The sequence below is a fragment of the Psilocybe cubensis genome, chromosome 4, assembly GCF_017499595.1.
Source record: "Psilocybe cubensis strain MGC-MH-2018 chromosome 4, whole genome shotgun sequence".
Classification (NCBI taxonomy): Eukaryota; Fungi; Basidiomycota; class Agaricomycetes; order Agaricales; family Agrocybaceae; genus Psilocybe; species Psilocybe cubensis.
Genome location: NC_063002.1, coordinates 554029 through 570962, shown reverse-complemented (window position 1 = coordinate 570962; position 16934 = coordinate 554029). Strand labels below are relative to the sequence as shown.

The following is a 16934-nucleotide window of genomic DNA, read 5'->3' as shown; positions in this document are numbered from 1 at the left end:
TGCCTATAGGACCTAATTAATTTCTTCAGTCGGAAGTCGGTACCGACTGAGGACTCATGAACAAGGTCACGTGACAAAACAACAGAAGTTACCCAGAATCCACAATCGCGAAAGGATCAAACTGAGTCGAGTTGCGAACGGCGCAATTTAAAAGGGGAATACACCATAGAAGATATACGGAGAAGGAATTTTGGTGTTCTGGAAGATATCATGAAGAGTTTAATTGACAGTGATGGATATTCCGCATGGGAAAGCACGAGGGAGGACGTGTGGGTTCCCGGTATGGATAAATGGAAAAGAGCGTGTTCGGAATATTGGGATCAACCGCTTGGACGGTTTTCGTGGAGATGGTTTCGAAACATATCAGTCTAAACAGTCCATACGAGAAATTGAAAAGAGAACTGCGGCATGTTAAGCAATTACAGTAACTGGTCTGCTGTCCATACACTATTCTTCGAGAATTCTGGAGGAGCAACAGGGTTCGCCTAAACGAAAAACGAGATGAGGTGATATAATTCTGAAGTAGGTTAATAGGGAAGGAGCTCAACACACCGACTGCCCTCGAACGTGCCCTGTCATTTGCTTGTCACGCTTCATCATCATGGTATCCCAATTATCAATTGAGTAGCGGGGTGGCTATGAAAATATTCGTGAGTAAACGAAACCGGAACACAGAGATTTACTTGTCTGATTCATACCTTTCCTTGATTTTGGGCTCGCTGGGACACATTGACGAGTGTTCCGGCAACGCCAAACATAGCGGTCAGAAGACCTGTAGGTTATCTCAATATCTGATTAAAGTTCATTTCCTGGTCACGTACCGAAAGGGATTATGGCCTCCCAAGGGACTGGCATAGTGGAAAGCTAGCAATTACAAACGTAGAAGCGGCAAGACTCGCGAGCACTTACTCTTCGTTTGTTTGGTTGTAATTACCTGCGACATCTCAGTCGTAATCACCACCATCATGTGACTTCAAACCTTATGACTTCAATTTCAATCGGCGGCAAGAATGCTCCTGAACACAAAATAGTACTATATAGTGTTATAGCATAAAAATATCAAGAGTTATACTCATATCAGAGGCCAAACAATAAAGTATGTAATCCTTAATTTTGGTATAATTTAATAAATATTAAGTTCCACATATTATTTACTAGTACTATTGCTTCACTTGATGGACGTCAAAAGACTGTACATACACTCACAGATGACATATTGTAAGCCTCAAGGGATTAGTATTACCGGATACTGTCCCAAGAATAATAATTACTGTTTTCTATAATATTTTTGTCCGCGAATAATGTAGAACCTCCAGTCCCTGGTCAGGTAAATAATGGCGGCGTGTTTAGAATAAAAGAACTGAGCTGAGGTGATTCATTTGGCCAATACGTCGGTACGTTGTAGATTTCGGAAGCTGAGGGATTAATTTGGCAAATAGAATAAATGGTACGCGTCTTGAATATCCGTAGAGAGGTTATTTATCGAAGTTACCATTGTTTCTTGCAGATTTGGTGCGACCTCAGGGTCTTCTACTGTAGAGAAATTTATGGGATATAAAGCCTCCTGATTGGTGGGATAACCGTGTGTCTCGTTTGTCCACACCTCAAGCGAGCTTGGAGCTCCAAAGAGTGATGTGAATTGGTTATAGTCAGTCACAAAACCCTCCATGTCCGGCTGTTGGCTTCCTGTTGCGTGTCCGAGAGTGTATGTGTCCCCCGATGTGGGTGAGAAGTAGCGAGAAGGAGTTACAGCTTCATGTGATAGTACCGACGTAGTCTGTGAATCGAGCCAGTTGACTTCTCTTGATGGATCCGCCGTTGGATAGAGATCAGAGGCGGAAAGTAAGGGATTAATAGTGTATGGGGAAGACCTGGACAAATCTGTACCCGGACAAATACGAGACACAGTGGTACCGAATTGGTCCGGCAAGGTCAGTGGTGGATAATCAAGACGTCCTAAAGCTCCAGACGAGTTGACGGAGTGGCGCTGTAAAGACGAAGGATACGAGTCCATAGGACCCACACCGCTAGCGAGCGCCGGGGCAAGGGGAACCGATCGAGCAGTACGTCTTGTTATGGATTCAACCAATTTTAACCTCCTGTTTCTATGTTATAAGCACAATCAAAGAAAAAGGACAATTATTCATACGGGAATGAGTGGTTAAAATGCTATACAGTATACCAATGAGTCATCAGCAGTTGACACGAAACAAACGACCCACCCTCGGATTGATATGTTTGAGCTTCTTAACGGTGTCGCGTTTCTTCGTCTTGGTGTGTTTTGCGATGCTGGAACAAGTGCTTTTCTCCATGGTGTCTGACGGGGGTTGATAAAGAATGAGGGTGCGTTGTGGGATTGAGGATGGGGAAACCAGAGCTTGGAGAGAACCATTTTTTCGTGTGCCCACTGTTAAATACTCTCTTTTACGTTGCATATATGGACGGTATTAACCATATACGACAAAAAGTGATGGAATGTAGAGCGTAGTCGGTTAGCAAACATGAGTCCTGAATGCATCACGGTCCACAATGCCATAGAAGTGCCTAAAGGTTGGTTTGAAGCCATGAGGCCAGTATTTCCGTCTCCCAAATCGTTCCGTCAGGGTGCGCAAAATAAAAGGCATGTTCCTGGGAAATTACAATATGTTACAGAGATCAGAATAGAAGCAACAAATCTGACTGAATTAGATTATATCGCCAAAAATTCAAAGCTTTCAAAGGCTTGACGTCTGCGAAGAAAGAAAAATTGTAGTTTGAACTTTGAAATACACAAAAGTCGTCAATTCATACCTAATTAATCTCCGACCATGTTATGCCCTGGGCCCGAATCGTTTCAATGCGCAATTTGGCGTAGTCGATATACCTCTCTCTACATATCAGATATAGTGAGTGAATCTCCGCGTAAGGCGGCCGCGTAGTAGTTTGGCTGTGGGCAGTGTGTTAAGGGTCAACAAAAAGCGTAGACGGATCTTAGTCCAAATGACTGAGAGGGGAGATAAAGTGCGACTCCAACACGGTCATTAATTTGATAGTGCAGGGTCGCGCAAGGCCTCGCGGCATGGATGATGGTTTCGATCAAGTTTACAGATTCAAAGTTTCTTCTGTAATTGAACCGCCGGTTCATGGTTGACCATTATGGTAAGGCATCAAGTGATTGGCCGAGGCTGGCCCGTTGTCCGGGTCGAAGCCTGGTTTAGGCAACTTTGAGGTTGCTGAGATTTCCGAAAAAATTTGTGGTCGGTTATAGGCCCGGTGTGACTACAAAAGAGAAACTTTGAGCTGTCCAACCTTCAACTTTCTCATCTGAGCTAAGAGAAGATCCCAAATTAAACGTAACTTCCACGTTATCCCAGGTAGCAAGTGGTGCATTCGCCACAGAATTTAAACTGTTAGAAGGTATGCGTAAATTTTAATAGCTTCATTGTCCTGCCTCTATTTCATGTATTCGAATGAAAAAATTTATTGACATGAATCGATCAGACCTACCTGCCAACTCACCGAAGGACCAAACTCTTCCCTGTGCCTAGATTGTCGGCCTGTACATCGATACGGTGCTATTCGACACACAAAGACCCGAGATGCAATAAATAAGTTTATTGAAGTATGGAACTCTCTTGTTATCTCTATTTTTATTGTGAGCTTAGACAGAGCGGGCAGTGACTCATTGACGGGCTTCTTGTTATATAACAACTTGAAAGCCAGGCTTTCCGGTAATTGGAGTCGAATAGGTTTAGGGTTTAGCTGCTGGCAGCTACAGAGCCAGTACAAAAATACACGCACAGTACCATCCGTCATATTAAATAACCCGTTCGACAACTTCTAAACTTTGCCTCTTTACAGAGCATACCACTATTAGTTTGTTTACTCAATATCCAAAAGTAGTAATATTCGAAAACAAAACATGTTAACAGTAAGCAGGGTAGAGGCACTACCGCGTTGAGTGATGCATGATGTAATGGTGTGTAATATCTCACTAATCTTTAAGAAGGTTGAGTTCGGCTGCGGTTAGACTCGGACGCCAGCATAGGCAGCCATAAATGACGAACTATAATTGCCATATTTGCGTTACTTTGCTATTTATAGACTCGGTCCTTAAAGCTGTTTATGCGCATCGCGCAAAGATTGGTGTTTCACAATAGCTTGAAATTCTCCCATGGCACAGTACGGGACAAACATGCTATCTTACTTTGCATTGATACATGAATCTCTGTTTCAATGCATTTTTGATCTGCTTATCAATTATCGTGAAGCCAATATGCTTAGCACTCATTCTGCCAACACGCCTTCCACCCCATCGCTACTAGGCCTTTCCTAGCCGCCACATTTTTATTGATGAGAATACAAATACGTATATGTAACTCCACGCCCCACTGCATTTTCACTCCACGAATTGGACAATACAGTCGAGTTTATTGGCCCAGGTTGTGGGGTAATGGAAACGCAAACGTGGTGTGAATCATAGGAGGGTTGACATGACCCCTGAACATCAAGTCTCCGTGTTCCTTGGTGCCATTTAGCATGAGGAACAGTGGCATCGAAAATAGGGCTGAACTTGCAAGATTCATCACCGAAGAGACGGTAGTCTCTGGTATCAGTATTATCTTCGTAGCGTATTTCAAAATTTGACTGGTCCAAGACGTGTTCAGTGGGAAATTCTTGGCAAGCTCCCATATTTTGTGTGTTGTCCATGCTGGACTGAGTATCAACGTCCAATAATACTCCAGGTTTACTGAATGGCTGAGAATAGGCAAGTACTCCTGGATGGGTACATCCTAATGGGTATGTCGGCCAATTAGATATTGGTGATTCTTCGTTGACTGGATTGTGTGAAGTTTTATCAACACCCCGACTCTGACGTCCCCGGACGCGATTGTGCAATTTTTTGGGGACTATTTTGTAATTATGTGCGGTCATTTGAATTGAATCACTTATATCGTCACCTAGAACACCGCAGAACGCTGGTTCTGAATGTCTAGCCGGTTCACTGTTTGTCTGCAATTGAAATTTGATACGGTGTTGGAATCCATGTTCTGTATCCTGTCAGCCATGGTGTTAATTGGTCAACGTTACGAATTTACACCAACATACGAGTGATATTTCTTACCTCTGTTTTCAAGTCTTTTAAAATCTTGTGGCGATTTCGATAGACGACGGGTTTGCGAGGCTTCTTTGCTTTACTTTGACTTGATGACATGGTTATTATCAGGACCGAGGGATCTGTTATTAAGGCTCAAAGAATTGTGCTTGACCTTATATAACCCAGAACACTTCGATACTGCCATACTGGCCCGATGTGTTGCAAGCCCTTTGTGATCCAAAGCAGTCTGTGGTTTTTAAAATAGTTTGTTGACCGGACGGAAAAACCTTTTGAAAACAGAAAACATAGCCAATAATAGATCGTTGCAATTTGTTTTACATAGATGATAGCAGTTCACCGACACCGGTGAATCATTGCTATATCATTCGCCACTGCTATCCCATTTAAAAGAATTAAACGCAAATGATATCACTCAAACAAGCAATTTTCTATTAATCCCGATTAAAACCCATTCAACATTCGGTGCCAAAGCTCAAACAACGAAATGCCTTACAAAAAAGCTAATGATTATTACAGATGTATTGGCAAATGATGCATGCAGATCCTATAATTGAAACTTATGTTTATGTTCGCCGCGTGTCTTGCAGCAACTCTAACATTTCTACTAAGCTCCCATGCATGGTCACAGTCGTCGAGATGAGTTGATTCAAATCGCTACGAGACGATGACATGAGTTACTATCTTCAACTTGAACTGAAAGTGTATGAAACAACTTAAAATAATTAGCAACGTCCTACAAGGCAACACATACACCCAAAGAACGCACTGCCACAAACTGCCAAACCATGCTGTAGCGTCGCTGAACATCGAGTGATACGACCAAGATACCCAGCAAAATAAGCTATCGGGCATTTCCGAAATCAGCCTAGTTTTGGATCCCGCTAGTGACTTAGCAAGTTCGGTGTTGATGCCATTTCGCATACAGATCCATCGATTGACGCACAATGAAAACGACTCACCGCCGGGATCACTGGCTAAGTAACTTTCCAATTTAATAATGATCTATCGCGACAAAATAAATGGGAGATGACAACGTTACGAAGTAAGAATAACCAGAATAGCCTTGAAGACATGCCAATGCGGTGATAGATATACATATGTGGACGAATAGAAATAACGCGAGGAAGTTACTTTAAGGGAATATTGTGTTCGTATGCTCGAGCTATATAGCAAACCTGTAATAAGAAATGCGGCCGACTACAGAAAATTGTACTTTGTTTCAAAGCTTGCGCACGGAGGCCCGCTTGGGAGGTCTACTAGGAATACGAGGTCGAGGGGCATCACTAACAGAAGCTGACGATGCGCTGAGAGAGGCATCATTTTCTTTGACCTTATCAACATTTGACCCGGGGAATGAGGGGATCGGGACACTGTTGATGGTTGCTCCAGGTAACACTGCAGCTTTGCCTTTTTTCGAGTGTGGGGGCAGAGGAGTGATCCGAGGAACTCGAGGTCGAACAGGCCGAGAAGGGTGGATAGCCCTTGTAGGTCGCACAGATCGCACAATTTTACGCCTCTTTTCTTCAGGAGGTATTTGGTCTTGTGGTTCCTGATTTTGCAACTCTGCGGCGCTGAGGCTACTAGGCGATGCTGCAGCGCTTTCATCGGTAAGTTTTAATAGACTAGAAGAGGACTTGCGAACCACGTTTTTCAACGTAGTAGTAACGTCCTGTAAATCATGATCGGAGGAAGACGGGTCTTGCGATGTCTCATCCTCGATTTGGCGAACTCTGTTACTGATAAGAGGCATTTTTGAGCGCGGGTACGACCTTTTCTTGCCAATAACGGAAGGACTGAGACTAGGTTTGGGGGCAGAGGAGTCGGAGGATGTTCCCAAAGGCAGTGATGATCCATTATCGGCTGTTGTCAGTGCTGATGACCTACTCGGCACGCTCAGCGCTGAAGAAGTTGAAGGTAAAGAAACCAATCGGCGAGGCTGAATTTGCGACCTCAGCGACCCAAAAGGTGGAAGTGGTGTCCGAAGGGTGATGTTAAACTCATCCTCATCTTCATAGCCATCTTCATCGTCAGTTGACATGCTATCATCTGCATCATCAACGTCAGGAGATGTGATCCCATATATACTGTGTCTGTCGCTCAAGTCGCCGGCGTGATTGGGATTCAATGGTTCACGCGGCGGCAGGAGCGACTGGCGAAAATCCTGCTGGGTTTCTTCGGCAATAGTTGGGTGAAGGTTCAAAGGTGCAGCGACTGAGATAGTCGCGAGCGCTGAGGTAGTGGCAAGCGGTGTCGGGGGATAAGCTGACGGAAATGCAGGATATTGTCGCCATTCTTCATATTGTTGATATTCGAGGGTCAAAAGGGGATCTTGTTCCACTGGTTTTGCTCGAATCGTCTGATCAGCGTGAACGTGCCGATCTTCGTCCTCGTAAGAAGAACTCGGTGGATACCAAATTTGATGGAGGGATGATGATCCTTCGGCGGATTCCCTTGTATGCTTGGATGCTTTCGAAGCTGGGCGATTAGGGCTACCAGAAGATCTATGATGTAAAGGTGGCTTCGCAACCTTTTCGGAGGAAGAGCCTGAACGAAGATTGAGAGGATCTCGAGCTTTCTTGGAGTCAAAGAAATTTGGTTCTAAATTGGCATTGGTCGCCACTTCTGACCGTTTTCTCGTGGAAGATTGTTTGCTGGAGGTTTGTCGAGACGCGGTGGCATCACCAGACGTGCGTCGACTTGGAGGCTGCATCCTAGTCTTCACTTGAACGCTCGTCTTGGGTAATTGTGGTATATCAATATCGGAGGGCACTGGAACAATGCCAGAGGTATCGAGGAACGATGTCGCTACTTCAGAGGTATTGACGTCATTGGATGAGGGACTGGACTCTGATTCTGTTTCCTCAGTCACAAGAAGGGCGCTGTACGAACCGAAAAACTTCTTATACCAATCCAGTGCAACGCGAATAGGATAGGTGGATAACGCAAAGATGAAGTCACCGATCATCAGCGCGAGTTCTAAAGTAGCATCGAGGGTCCCTGTGTATGGTTTAATGAGTGGTCGAATGAGATGCAAATATATGGGTTCTGCTCCCTGAGAAAAGGTCAGTAAGTAAAAAATTCCTACAAAATTAAGATCACTGACTCTTGCACGAGTCAAGATAAGAAATAACAGGACCAGGCTCTTGATTTCGTCGTAAAATGGTATAAATAGGCAAATAAGAGATTCCACCGTTCGTTCGTAGATAGAAAGAGAGGCCTAAATGAATATATTGTTTGGATTAGCAGTATAGATTCCAAGAGGACCATATTTCTCACCCATACAATCCATACGGCCAAACATCCTTTCATGTCCCTCTTTCTTTGCGACACTGCACGTACACTTGGACGCCCAGAATGGCGTGACGACGGTGGTGGATCTTTCAGTGTCTTATAAGAGTCATATACATTCAGGAACAGCATCAATAGGCGGAGAACTGGAAGGAATAGCGCCATTGTTGCTTTGGAAAAGCTGAACAGAGTGTGTCGTCCTGGTGTCGTCTACCGCGCAAGTTGAAGAGTGTCAACCAAGAGTCGACGCTACCGCGCCACGATTTGCATGTATTAAGAGGGTTTCCCGCAGTACCACACGCGTTAAACAGTAGTCCTCGGAAGCCCTCCTGAGTGAGAATTGTGATGGTGAGGAGCAAGCAGCACGTCGCCAATGCTGCCGCACGGTGGAATGGTTGCTTGTGGCAGGAGGGTATTATGTAATACATAGGGCACAATCCGGACTAGTTGTGGCTGTAACTTGGACTAGTACTCTCACCACAATTTCTCTGCGATGCCGAAAATCAGGACAACAAGAACAAAAGCACCACCAGAAGGCTATGAAGATATAGAGGAGATTCTAGAAGACTATGCAAAGAAGATGCGTGACGCCGAAAACGAGTCTCATGAAGGCAAACGAAAGGCTGAATCGCTATGGCCTATCATGCGAATCTCTCATGCGCGCTCAAGATACATTTATGAGCTCTACTATAAACGAGAAGCTATTTCAAGAGAGTTGTACGACTGGTTACTGAAGGAAGGATATGCAGATGCAAAGTAAAGTCTCTTTGATTACACAAACGTCCATATACTTATTCTGGATGGTCTTTACAGCCTAGTGGCTAAATGGAAGAAAACTGGATATGAGAAGCTCTGCTGCCTTCGGTGCATTCAAACAAGGGTATGTTTGAGCCATTTACTGACTCAACCTCGTTCGCTAATGTGTGTTTAGGATATGAATTATCAAGGATCAACATGTATATGTCGTGTTCCCAAAGCTCAAGTACGATCAGGAACTGTCGTCGAATGTGTTCACTGTGGTATGTTCGCTCCTCGCCTTTTTTCTACCGCATATAGTCATTCTCCTTACTATTAGGATGTCGCGGATGTAGTTCCGACTCTTAAACTTTTTTTCTTGTATTCAACAATCAGCGTCTTGCATTTATGTTGATAAAACCAGATCCAGGGAATTACCTCGTTGACCAGATAACAGGTTTGCTATTCCGTTCATCACGTATCCATCATATTTCCAGGCACTCTTCACCATCGTAATGCCTTCGGTATGTACTGTCTGCTACTGCCGTAACATTCGGCCACCATGCTTTTGTTCATCTGCACTGTACCACCTTCTATTCATGCAAATCATAATCAATTTCCTTTCTCATTATTGATACCACAGCTTCAAATTTGTACGTTGTTGATTTGGTATCGATATCGCCTTCCGATGCATGAGTAACAAGACACCTACCGAGCTTCCCAATGGGCCGCTTGTCTGCAACTGTGTTTTCTCCGCGCAACACTCAATTGAATTCAGCAGGGTTTGGTGCGAAATTAATGGATTCAGGACACACTGCCAAGCATATTTCGTAGAGGACTGTTCTGCTTGGCAATCCTGATTTGTTTGCTTTGCATATGTTTTTGTCCTGTTTTAGGTCCAGGCTCCATTGCACCGATGTCAATGCACAGGTAACTCGACAGGAGCCCGCTTGACCCTAGTCCATTCAATAGTGACTTATCTAAGTCTGCGAAATGGTCTTCTTCATTGCGACTTTCTTCCCTTCTTGAGTCCTTCTACCTTGACAGTAGGTTGGCCATGGGAGAATTTACGAACGCCCTTTACTCTTTGGTCTCTAGAGAGGCATCCGAACAGGTATGAATTCGACGGTTCCTCCTTTCTTACTGAAACTTACTGCTGTAGGGAGGTGTCATTTCTGGAGATAACCCCACGAAGTACAGCCCTAGCAATCCTATCCGACTATGGATTATCCAGCTTGGTGAGTGCACAGTGTAAACAAATTTTCAATGTTTTATTGAGATGGCGGCGCGAAATAGTAATCATCATATCCATGACTCAATTGCTTTCGCTCATACTATCGCGCATTCGCCAACCTCGGGTCATTGCAGAAGTTATCGGCGGTGTCATTCTCGGCCCAACAGTTATGGGTCGCATACCTCACTTTAAAGAAACCATATTCCCAGAGGATAGTATGCCCTTACTCGCTGTCACCAGTACCATCGGCCTTATCCTTTTTCTTTTCCTGGTCGCGCTGGAAATCGACACACGTTTGCTGAAACGGAACATACTGGCGTCCGCATCAGTCTCCATTGCCGGTCTTGTTATCCCCCTGGGTCTGGGTGCGGCGTTGGGGGTCGGTGTGTATAGAGAATTTGTGGACTCGCCAGTCAATTTCGGACATTTTCTGTTGTTCATCGCTGTCGCCATTGGCATCACAGCCTTTCCAGTTTTATGTCGCATTTTGACAGAACTCAAACTTCTTGACACTGAAGTTGGATTGGTCACCCTTTCGGCTGGCATAGGAAACGATGTCATAGGGTGGATTTTGTTGGCACTCACTGTTGCATTGGTCAATGCTTCTTCTGGATTGACTGCGCTATGGGTATTACTTGTCTGTGCAGGATACACTATATTCCTTTTGTATCCTGGACGATGGGCATTCCGTTGGATGGCGCGACGTACAGGAAGTTTGGAACAAGGGTCGCCTACACCTTTCATGATGACAATAACTTTGCTCGTCGTTTTCATCTCAGCCTTCTTCACTGACATCATCGGTGTGCATGCTATCTTCGGTGAGCAGCTTGATTACATCGATTTTGTTAGTATCTGAAGGAAACAACCACAGGAGGATTCCTTGCTGGCTTGATTATCCCCCATGATAACGGTTTCGCGATTTCAATTGTTGAAAAAATCGAAGACTTGGTCACGATTTTATTCCTGCCAATTGTAGGCCTTTTCGTCTGGTTATAGCATTTCTCGCTGATTTTTTTCTCGCTTGTCATAGTATTTCACGCTTTCAGGTCTCAGAACTAATCTTGGTCTTCTGAATAACGGTGTTGATTGGGGATATATCGTGATCATCTGTCTTGTTGCTTTCACCTCTAAGTTCGTCGCTTGCGGAGGTGCTGCTCGTCTTACGGGTTTCAATTGGAGAGAATCTGGTGCAATTGGTTCGCTTATGAGTTGCAAAGGGTACGTTTCTTATTTGTTTATCTGTTCTGTCAGTAGCGTTGTCCTGACCCTGCAATAACAGCCTAGTCGAACTAATCGTTCTCAACATCGGGCTTCAAGCCAACATCCTAAATACCAAGACATTTTCTATGTTTGTGGTGCACGCGCTGGTGCTCACATTCATGACCACGCCACTTGTCCTTTTATTTTATCCTGCAAGACACAGGGTTCATCACCGGGGAGATAAGGTTAATGAAAGCGACGAAAAGCCTACTAGCATCTCTGGCCCTCCACCTGATGATCACAGAAAAACCAGATTTGCAATTGTCCTCGATAAGTTTGAGGCGCTGTCGGCAGCTATGACTCTCTCACAACTCTTTCAAGCTCCTGAAAGCTACTCTGTGGCACCACTCTCATCGAATCTCGTTGATAACGTTAGAGCCAATGCCGATGATATACAAAATGTTGAAGCTGCGTCTCAATCAAACCCATCCCCTTCGTCAAACTCAACCCCAATTTCAATCGAAGCTCTTCGTCTTATGGAACTTACCAATCGTACATCTGCAGTGCTGCGTTCTCAAGAGGCCAGCTCCCTGATCTACAACGATCCGGTCGTGTCCGTGTACCGCACGTTTGGACAGCTACACAATTTCAATGTCATGGCCAACCTCGCTGTTGTCAATTTTGACGAATTCCCTGAAACGATTGCGAAGCACGTTGCGGACACGTCGGCGCAGCTGGTGCTCATTCCTTGGGCAAGGGGTATAACGTCTGTATTGGAGGATGTCGCAGGCGAGGCAGGACAACAGCAAGGAGTAGCAGTGGGCACGCGCAACCCGTTCGATGGTATTTTCCACAAAACGACCACGCAAGATCAGACGAGCTCGTACGTCTACTCTGAATATATTCGAAACGTCTTTGCCAAATCGCCTTGCGATATTGGCCTCTTTGTCGATCGTGGGGTAATCGGTAGTGGCAGTGGTGTCGTATCTAATGGCACTGGCAAGCAGCACTTGTTCCTACCGTTCTTTGGTGGACCCGATGATCGTCTGGCATTGGCTCTCGTGGTGCAAATGTGCGAATGTCCAGGAGTTACTGCGAAAGTTGTGAAACTCAACAAAACGGAGGCTGTACCCGATATGCACACACCAGGTGACGAAGGACATCGTGATGGTTCCACAGCCGCTCTCGTCCTTCCTCCGCTGCAACATGTGAGTCAATGACAAATATATCATCGCTTATGGCTAATTTTTCTTTTCTTAGACCGTCGCTGCTGCAGACACTGTATATGGCGCTCACACTACACAAACCCTTCTTTCCTCCAACACAGCTGACAGCATTCTCTGGGACCGCTTCACCCGCCCCGAGTCCTCCGAACCCCGTCTTACTTCTCTTTCACGCATAACATTCCATGTCGAATCTACGCCCACACCCCTTCGCCGCGTCACGGAACTTGCGAAGGAAGAAGCCGCAAAAACGTTCCAGCGGACCCTCATTGTCGTTGCTGGGCGCTCGCGCAGGCTGGCTGTCGAGTCTTTGCGTGACGAGCTGCAAAGACTTGCAACAGGCGATGGTGGAAACGCGAATGGTGCGGCCACGGTGGCTAGCACGAGCAGTTCTGTGCCAAAGACGTTGGGTGACGTCGGCGCCGCACTGGTGGCTACCAACGTCAATGCCAGTCTTCTAATTCTCCAGGCTGCTCCTTCCACAGCGGCGTAATGAAACCAATCCAAGTGTGTGTCTATGTAATAGAAGGAGGCAATATAAACACACGAAATATCAAGTTAACGACGCATCATTTCTTTCTTCTCATTTTGGGTTTATTATCTTGGGCAGGTTTGGGTTTAGTGGATCAGAATGTAGCTATTTCATCTAATGTAATCTTTATGAGTTGACGAAAAAGATCGCGATTCACTTCGGATTCATTCAATCATGATATCTTAGATCTGACCTCCCGGTACCGTGAATGGCATAATCATTGAAGGACATAAGTAATTACACGGAAATAGTATCACAATTGCATCGTTATTCCCTACATCGAAATAATGATGGAATGGGCGTTGCAAACGACATCGTTATAGTCGTATGCAGAAATCGTAGGAAGGTTGGTGTAGGAAAATGATAGCAGGTGGCAATATTAAGAGTAACAGGGGATACAGTTACAAAGGGTATGAAGGAATAATGGGAATCATAAGAAAGGCGAAAGATGGTCATCAAAGAATACAGGTCGTAGGAGCCTGACATAGCAAAAATGTAGAATTCAGGAATAAACGGGTATTTCGGCAAGTCGTCATACTGTTTACACCTCTGAAACGCTGTTCAGCACACCGACGCGACCAGCCATGCCCAACGAACCTTCCGGTGTTGTCCCAGATTCGTTCTGTATAATTTGGTTCAACCCCGACCCAGAGGCAAGCTGGCCGGTCACGTCGCTTTGAAGTTGCATCGGAACAAAGACCACTTTGCTGTTCGCTGATTTGGCCATTTGTTGCACTGAGAAATGCAGGTAAAGATACAGTCAGTCCCGAGGCCATCTTCAAATCCATGAGCAGCCATGAATAAAAAGAAACTTACGAGCTTCCAACTGCCTGATCTGCATGGCAGCAGGTGATGCCAAAATATCAGCTGCCTGCCTCATTAACCTAGCCGCGTCAACTTCGGCGCGTGCAGCAATGACCTTCGACTCTCCAATCCTCTTCTGTTGAGCAGCACTGGAGAGCGATGCTGATACTTCCGGACTGAAAATGATGTCCTTGATGAGGATACCCTCAATGGCAACACCCCACTTATCCGCAATGTCACCAACGATCTCGGCAATTTCAAATGCGATGGCTTCACGCTCGGTGACGACGCTCTGCACAGCCCGTGCGCCAACAACATGTCGCAGCGTTGTCTGGGCTCGCTCGATGAGGGCCTGGCGCAAGTCGGTAATGCCGAACGCGGCGCGGTAGGGGTTGCAGATTTGGAAATAGATGACCGAGTCGCTGTGAAGAAAAAACAGTGTGAGTATCGTCCTCACAAATAAACCAGGCCTGGGATTTCTAAACATACATTTCGACGTTGACGTTGTCACGAGTGCTAAATTCAAAATATGATTAGCGGCTGGTAAAAAAGAGGCGGGAAAGCGTTGCTAATTACATCACCATCTGCCTTCCAATAGGGCTGATTTGGATCTTGACGTCGACGATGCGGAGCGATTCCGTGCATACGTTCACTTGGACTAAACCGGGGTCGACCGACTTGTAGAATTGTCCAAAGCGTGAGACGAGACCCACAGAACCTTGAATTGACGGATATGTCAGTGTTGGCCCACCAACCGAGTTCTGACATGAAGTTCACCTTGTTGAACATTTCGGAATGGGTTGGGGCATGGGCAACAAGGAATCGCTCCAAAGAATCCAACAACAGTTCCCAACCCTTGCAAAAGCGAGCCATACACTCCATGCGTGACCTCTCCTGTACCAAGATCCTGAGCGTACGATGGCTAAACAGACATAGACTCTAAGAAACAAAATTTAACGATGCGCAACGGTTGATTTGGCATACCTGCATCTCGGTGCGCTTCAATGGTTGCACATGAATCATAGTCTGTTCACCAGAATTTCCGCTCCTCCTCGGCCCTACTGGCGCATCTTCTGTAACTTAGATGCGAGAATCAATTAGAATGGTAGACCACCAATATAATCAACCTTCTCTCACCTCCTGCAGCATGATGATCGACGACATTGCCGTCTGAAGGCGACTGCGAGCGAGCCTTTGAGTCCATTCCGTTCTGTGGGTAAGACATCTTGTAGAGAGTGAGAAGGACTACTGAATAAACAGCGTCTTATAAGCGAAATGAGCCAGTGAGAACCCTGTAAGGGAGGTCGAGGCACATGCTCGCCCTATATGGGTCCATCTCCACGCTAAGACACATGCGCAGCACACAGCCTCCGACAGGCTCCTCCGATACATCTCTTCGTCTGATTATTGATATTACACTTTCTTTTGCTTTGACCTGAAACTCATAGAGGCGTACTAGAAAAATTTGAATACATTGTTTGGTATCCAAAAATGCAATGCACCTTTGATTTCCAAGGCAATTTGTGGCTGTGAAGATACCCGCTGAGAATGAATCTGAGCTCTTGGATACTTGCCGCGGCGCGGCTACGCGGCTTGGCCTCCAATAGAAAGGTCATGGGTACTATTTTGACTCCTTCCATGCCTGAATGAAGCATTCTTTCCAGGACGTTACTGCGGTATAAAATTATGCAGAAAGGTATACTTCAGGACTATGCGAATGCCCAACCCACCACAAATGACGTCTTTTCCAAAGGAAAGCCGGGGCGACCTCAGTACACGGAGAATCAATGTAAACAAAATCATTTTCCGCTCCAAGGAACTCCAAGGATGAACACAATTTCCTCTCCCTGAGACCCGTACTCTCCGGACTAGTAGCAGTCTTGCGGGAGATAGAAATCAATTTCTATGGCCATCGACCAACAGGATCTCACGACTCTGCTCATCCAAACCATTGGCGCATGCGCATTTAGGAGGAAATCGGAAGGACGGCATTCTAATTCAGGTAGATGCCGCGCATGAAGGGCGCGTAGAACATTGGTACTTGAACATAAATTTAGCAAGTTCCCACTGCAGAAACACGACCTTTGCCGATGCGCCGATGAGCTTTTACTGCCATAGGTAAACGCTCATACAACCGTAATTCAGCGCAGCATTGAATGAAGTAACAGAGTAGACCAAATTTGTGTTTAGACACAACTCTAAATTTAGTACTTACATGGGAGATCTCTATCATCATTGAAGAGAAAGTTTCGTTTCAAAGAGGTGCTAGTAAGACTAAGTAAGTAATCTACTAGTGACATACTATTCGCACTCGTATAACGTACAGTAGGAACAGCGTCCCTGGAAAGATAGTTAGACTTTCTCGTCTAAAAATAGTCACATCCTGATGTCGAGAAGGATAATGACGAACTTTAATCCACAAAACCGTTCCTTCCGATATCATGGGAGTACAGAATTTTCAAGAAGATGCAATTATAGAATATAAAATTTATATCCATCTTATCTCGACTGTTCTTCCACAACATTCAACTCTAATAAATATCCAATCCAAGAATCATATCAAACCGTACTCGAAGGATCATGGGAGTGAATGACCGCAGCGCTGCTACAGAAACATTCTCTATTCAGTCTTCAAATAATACCAGAATGGATTCATGGTTATAGATTATCCAGTGTTCATTTATGGCTCATGCCCCTCGTCCTGACGTTCCTTCATCATTAATACTAGTTAGGCACCGATTCCTGAATACAATGACTGTGCAAAGCAAGAGTGTTTCATAACATATATACCTTTCTTATAATATATATAAGAAACGTCAT

At 45.2% G+C, this 16934-nt stretch overlaps 5 protein-coding genes across 5 annotated transcripts; 1 reads left to right on the top strand and 4 right to left on the bottom strand.

Annotated features, from left to right (window-relative positions):
• Nucleotides 1–419: 419 nt before the first annotated feature.
• JR316_0004290 (uncharacterized protein) lies at nt 420–855 on the bottom strand (the record flags this gene model as incomplete). The annotated part of the gene is made up of 4 exons (XM_047890059.1): nt 420–485; nt 553–636; nt 699–772; nt 822–855. The coding sequence occupies 4 exons, from the start codon at nt 853–855 to the stop codon at nt 420–422; spliced, it is 258 nt and encodes an 85-aa protein (XP_047749820.1).
• A 139-nt stretch (nt 856–994) lies between these two features.
• On the bottom strand, nt 995–2312 carry JR316_0004289 (uncharacterized protein; the record flags this gene model as incomplete). Its single annotated transcript, XM_047890058.1, has 4 exons — nt 995–1033; nt 1493–2099; nt 2150–2169; nt 2223–2312. 4 exons carry the CDS (start codon nt 2310–2312, stop codon nt 995–997), a joined length of 756 nt encoding a protein of 251 aa, XP_047749819.1.
• A 4005-nt stretch (nt 2313–6317) lies between these two features.
• On the bottom strand, nt 6318–8551 carry JR316_0004288 (uncharacterized protein; the record flags this gene model as incomplete). Its single annotated transcript, XM_047890057.1, has 3 exons — nt 6318–8150; nt 8202–8315; nt 8375–8551. 3 exons carry the CDS (start codon nt 8549–8551, stop codon nt 6318–6320), a joined length of 2124 nt encoding a protein of 707 aa, XP_047749818.1.
• A 328-nt stretch (nt 8552–8879) lies between these two features.
• JR316_0004287 (K(+)/H(+) antiporter 1) lies at nt 8880–13271 on the top strand (the record flags this gene model as incomplete). Its single annotated transcript, XM_047890056.1, has 12 exons — nt 8880–9142; nt 9200–9266; nt 9318–9405; nt 9765–9774; nt 10018–10051; nt 10107–10235; nt 10284–10359; nt 10418–11173; nt 11227–11327; nt 11386–11573; nt 11635–12763; nt 12816–13271. 12 exons carry the CDS (start codon nt 8880–8882, stop codon nt 13269–13271), a joined length of 3297 nt encoding a protein of 1098 aa, XP_047749817.1.
• Nucleotides 13272–13851: 580 nt separating this feature from the next.
• Nucleotides 13852–15339, bottom strand: JR316_0004286 (Putative band 7 family protein R614; the record flags this gene model as incomplete). Its single annotated transcript, XM_047890055.1, has 7 exons — nt 13852–14045; nt 14127–14536; nt 14604–14630; nt 14691–14832; nt 14892–15036; nt 15099–15187; nt 15252–15339. The coding sequence occupies 7 exons, from the start codon at nt 15337–15339 to the stop codon at nt 13852–13854; spliced, it is 1095 nt and encodes a 364-aa protein (XP_047749816.1).
• Between the last annotated feature and the right edge of the window lie 1595 nt (nt 15340–16934).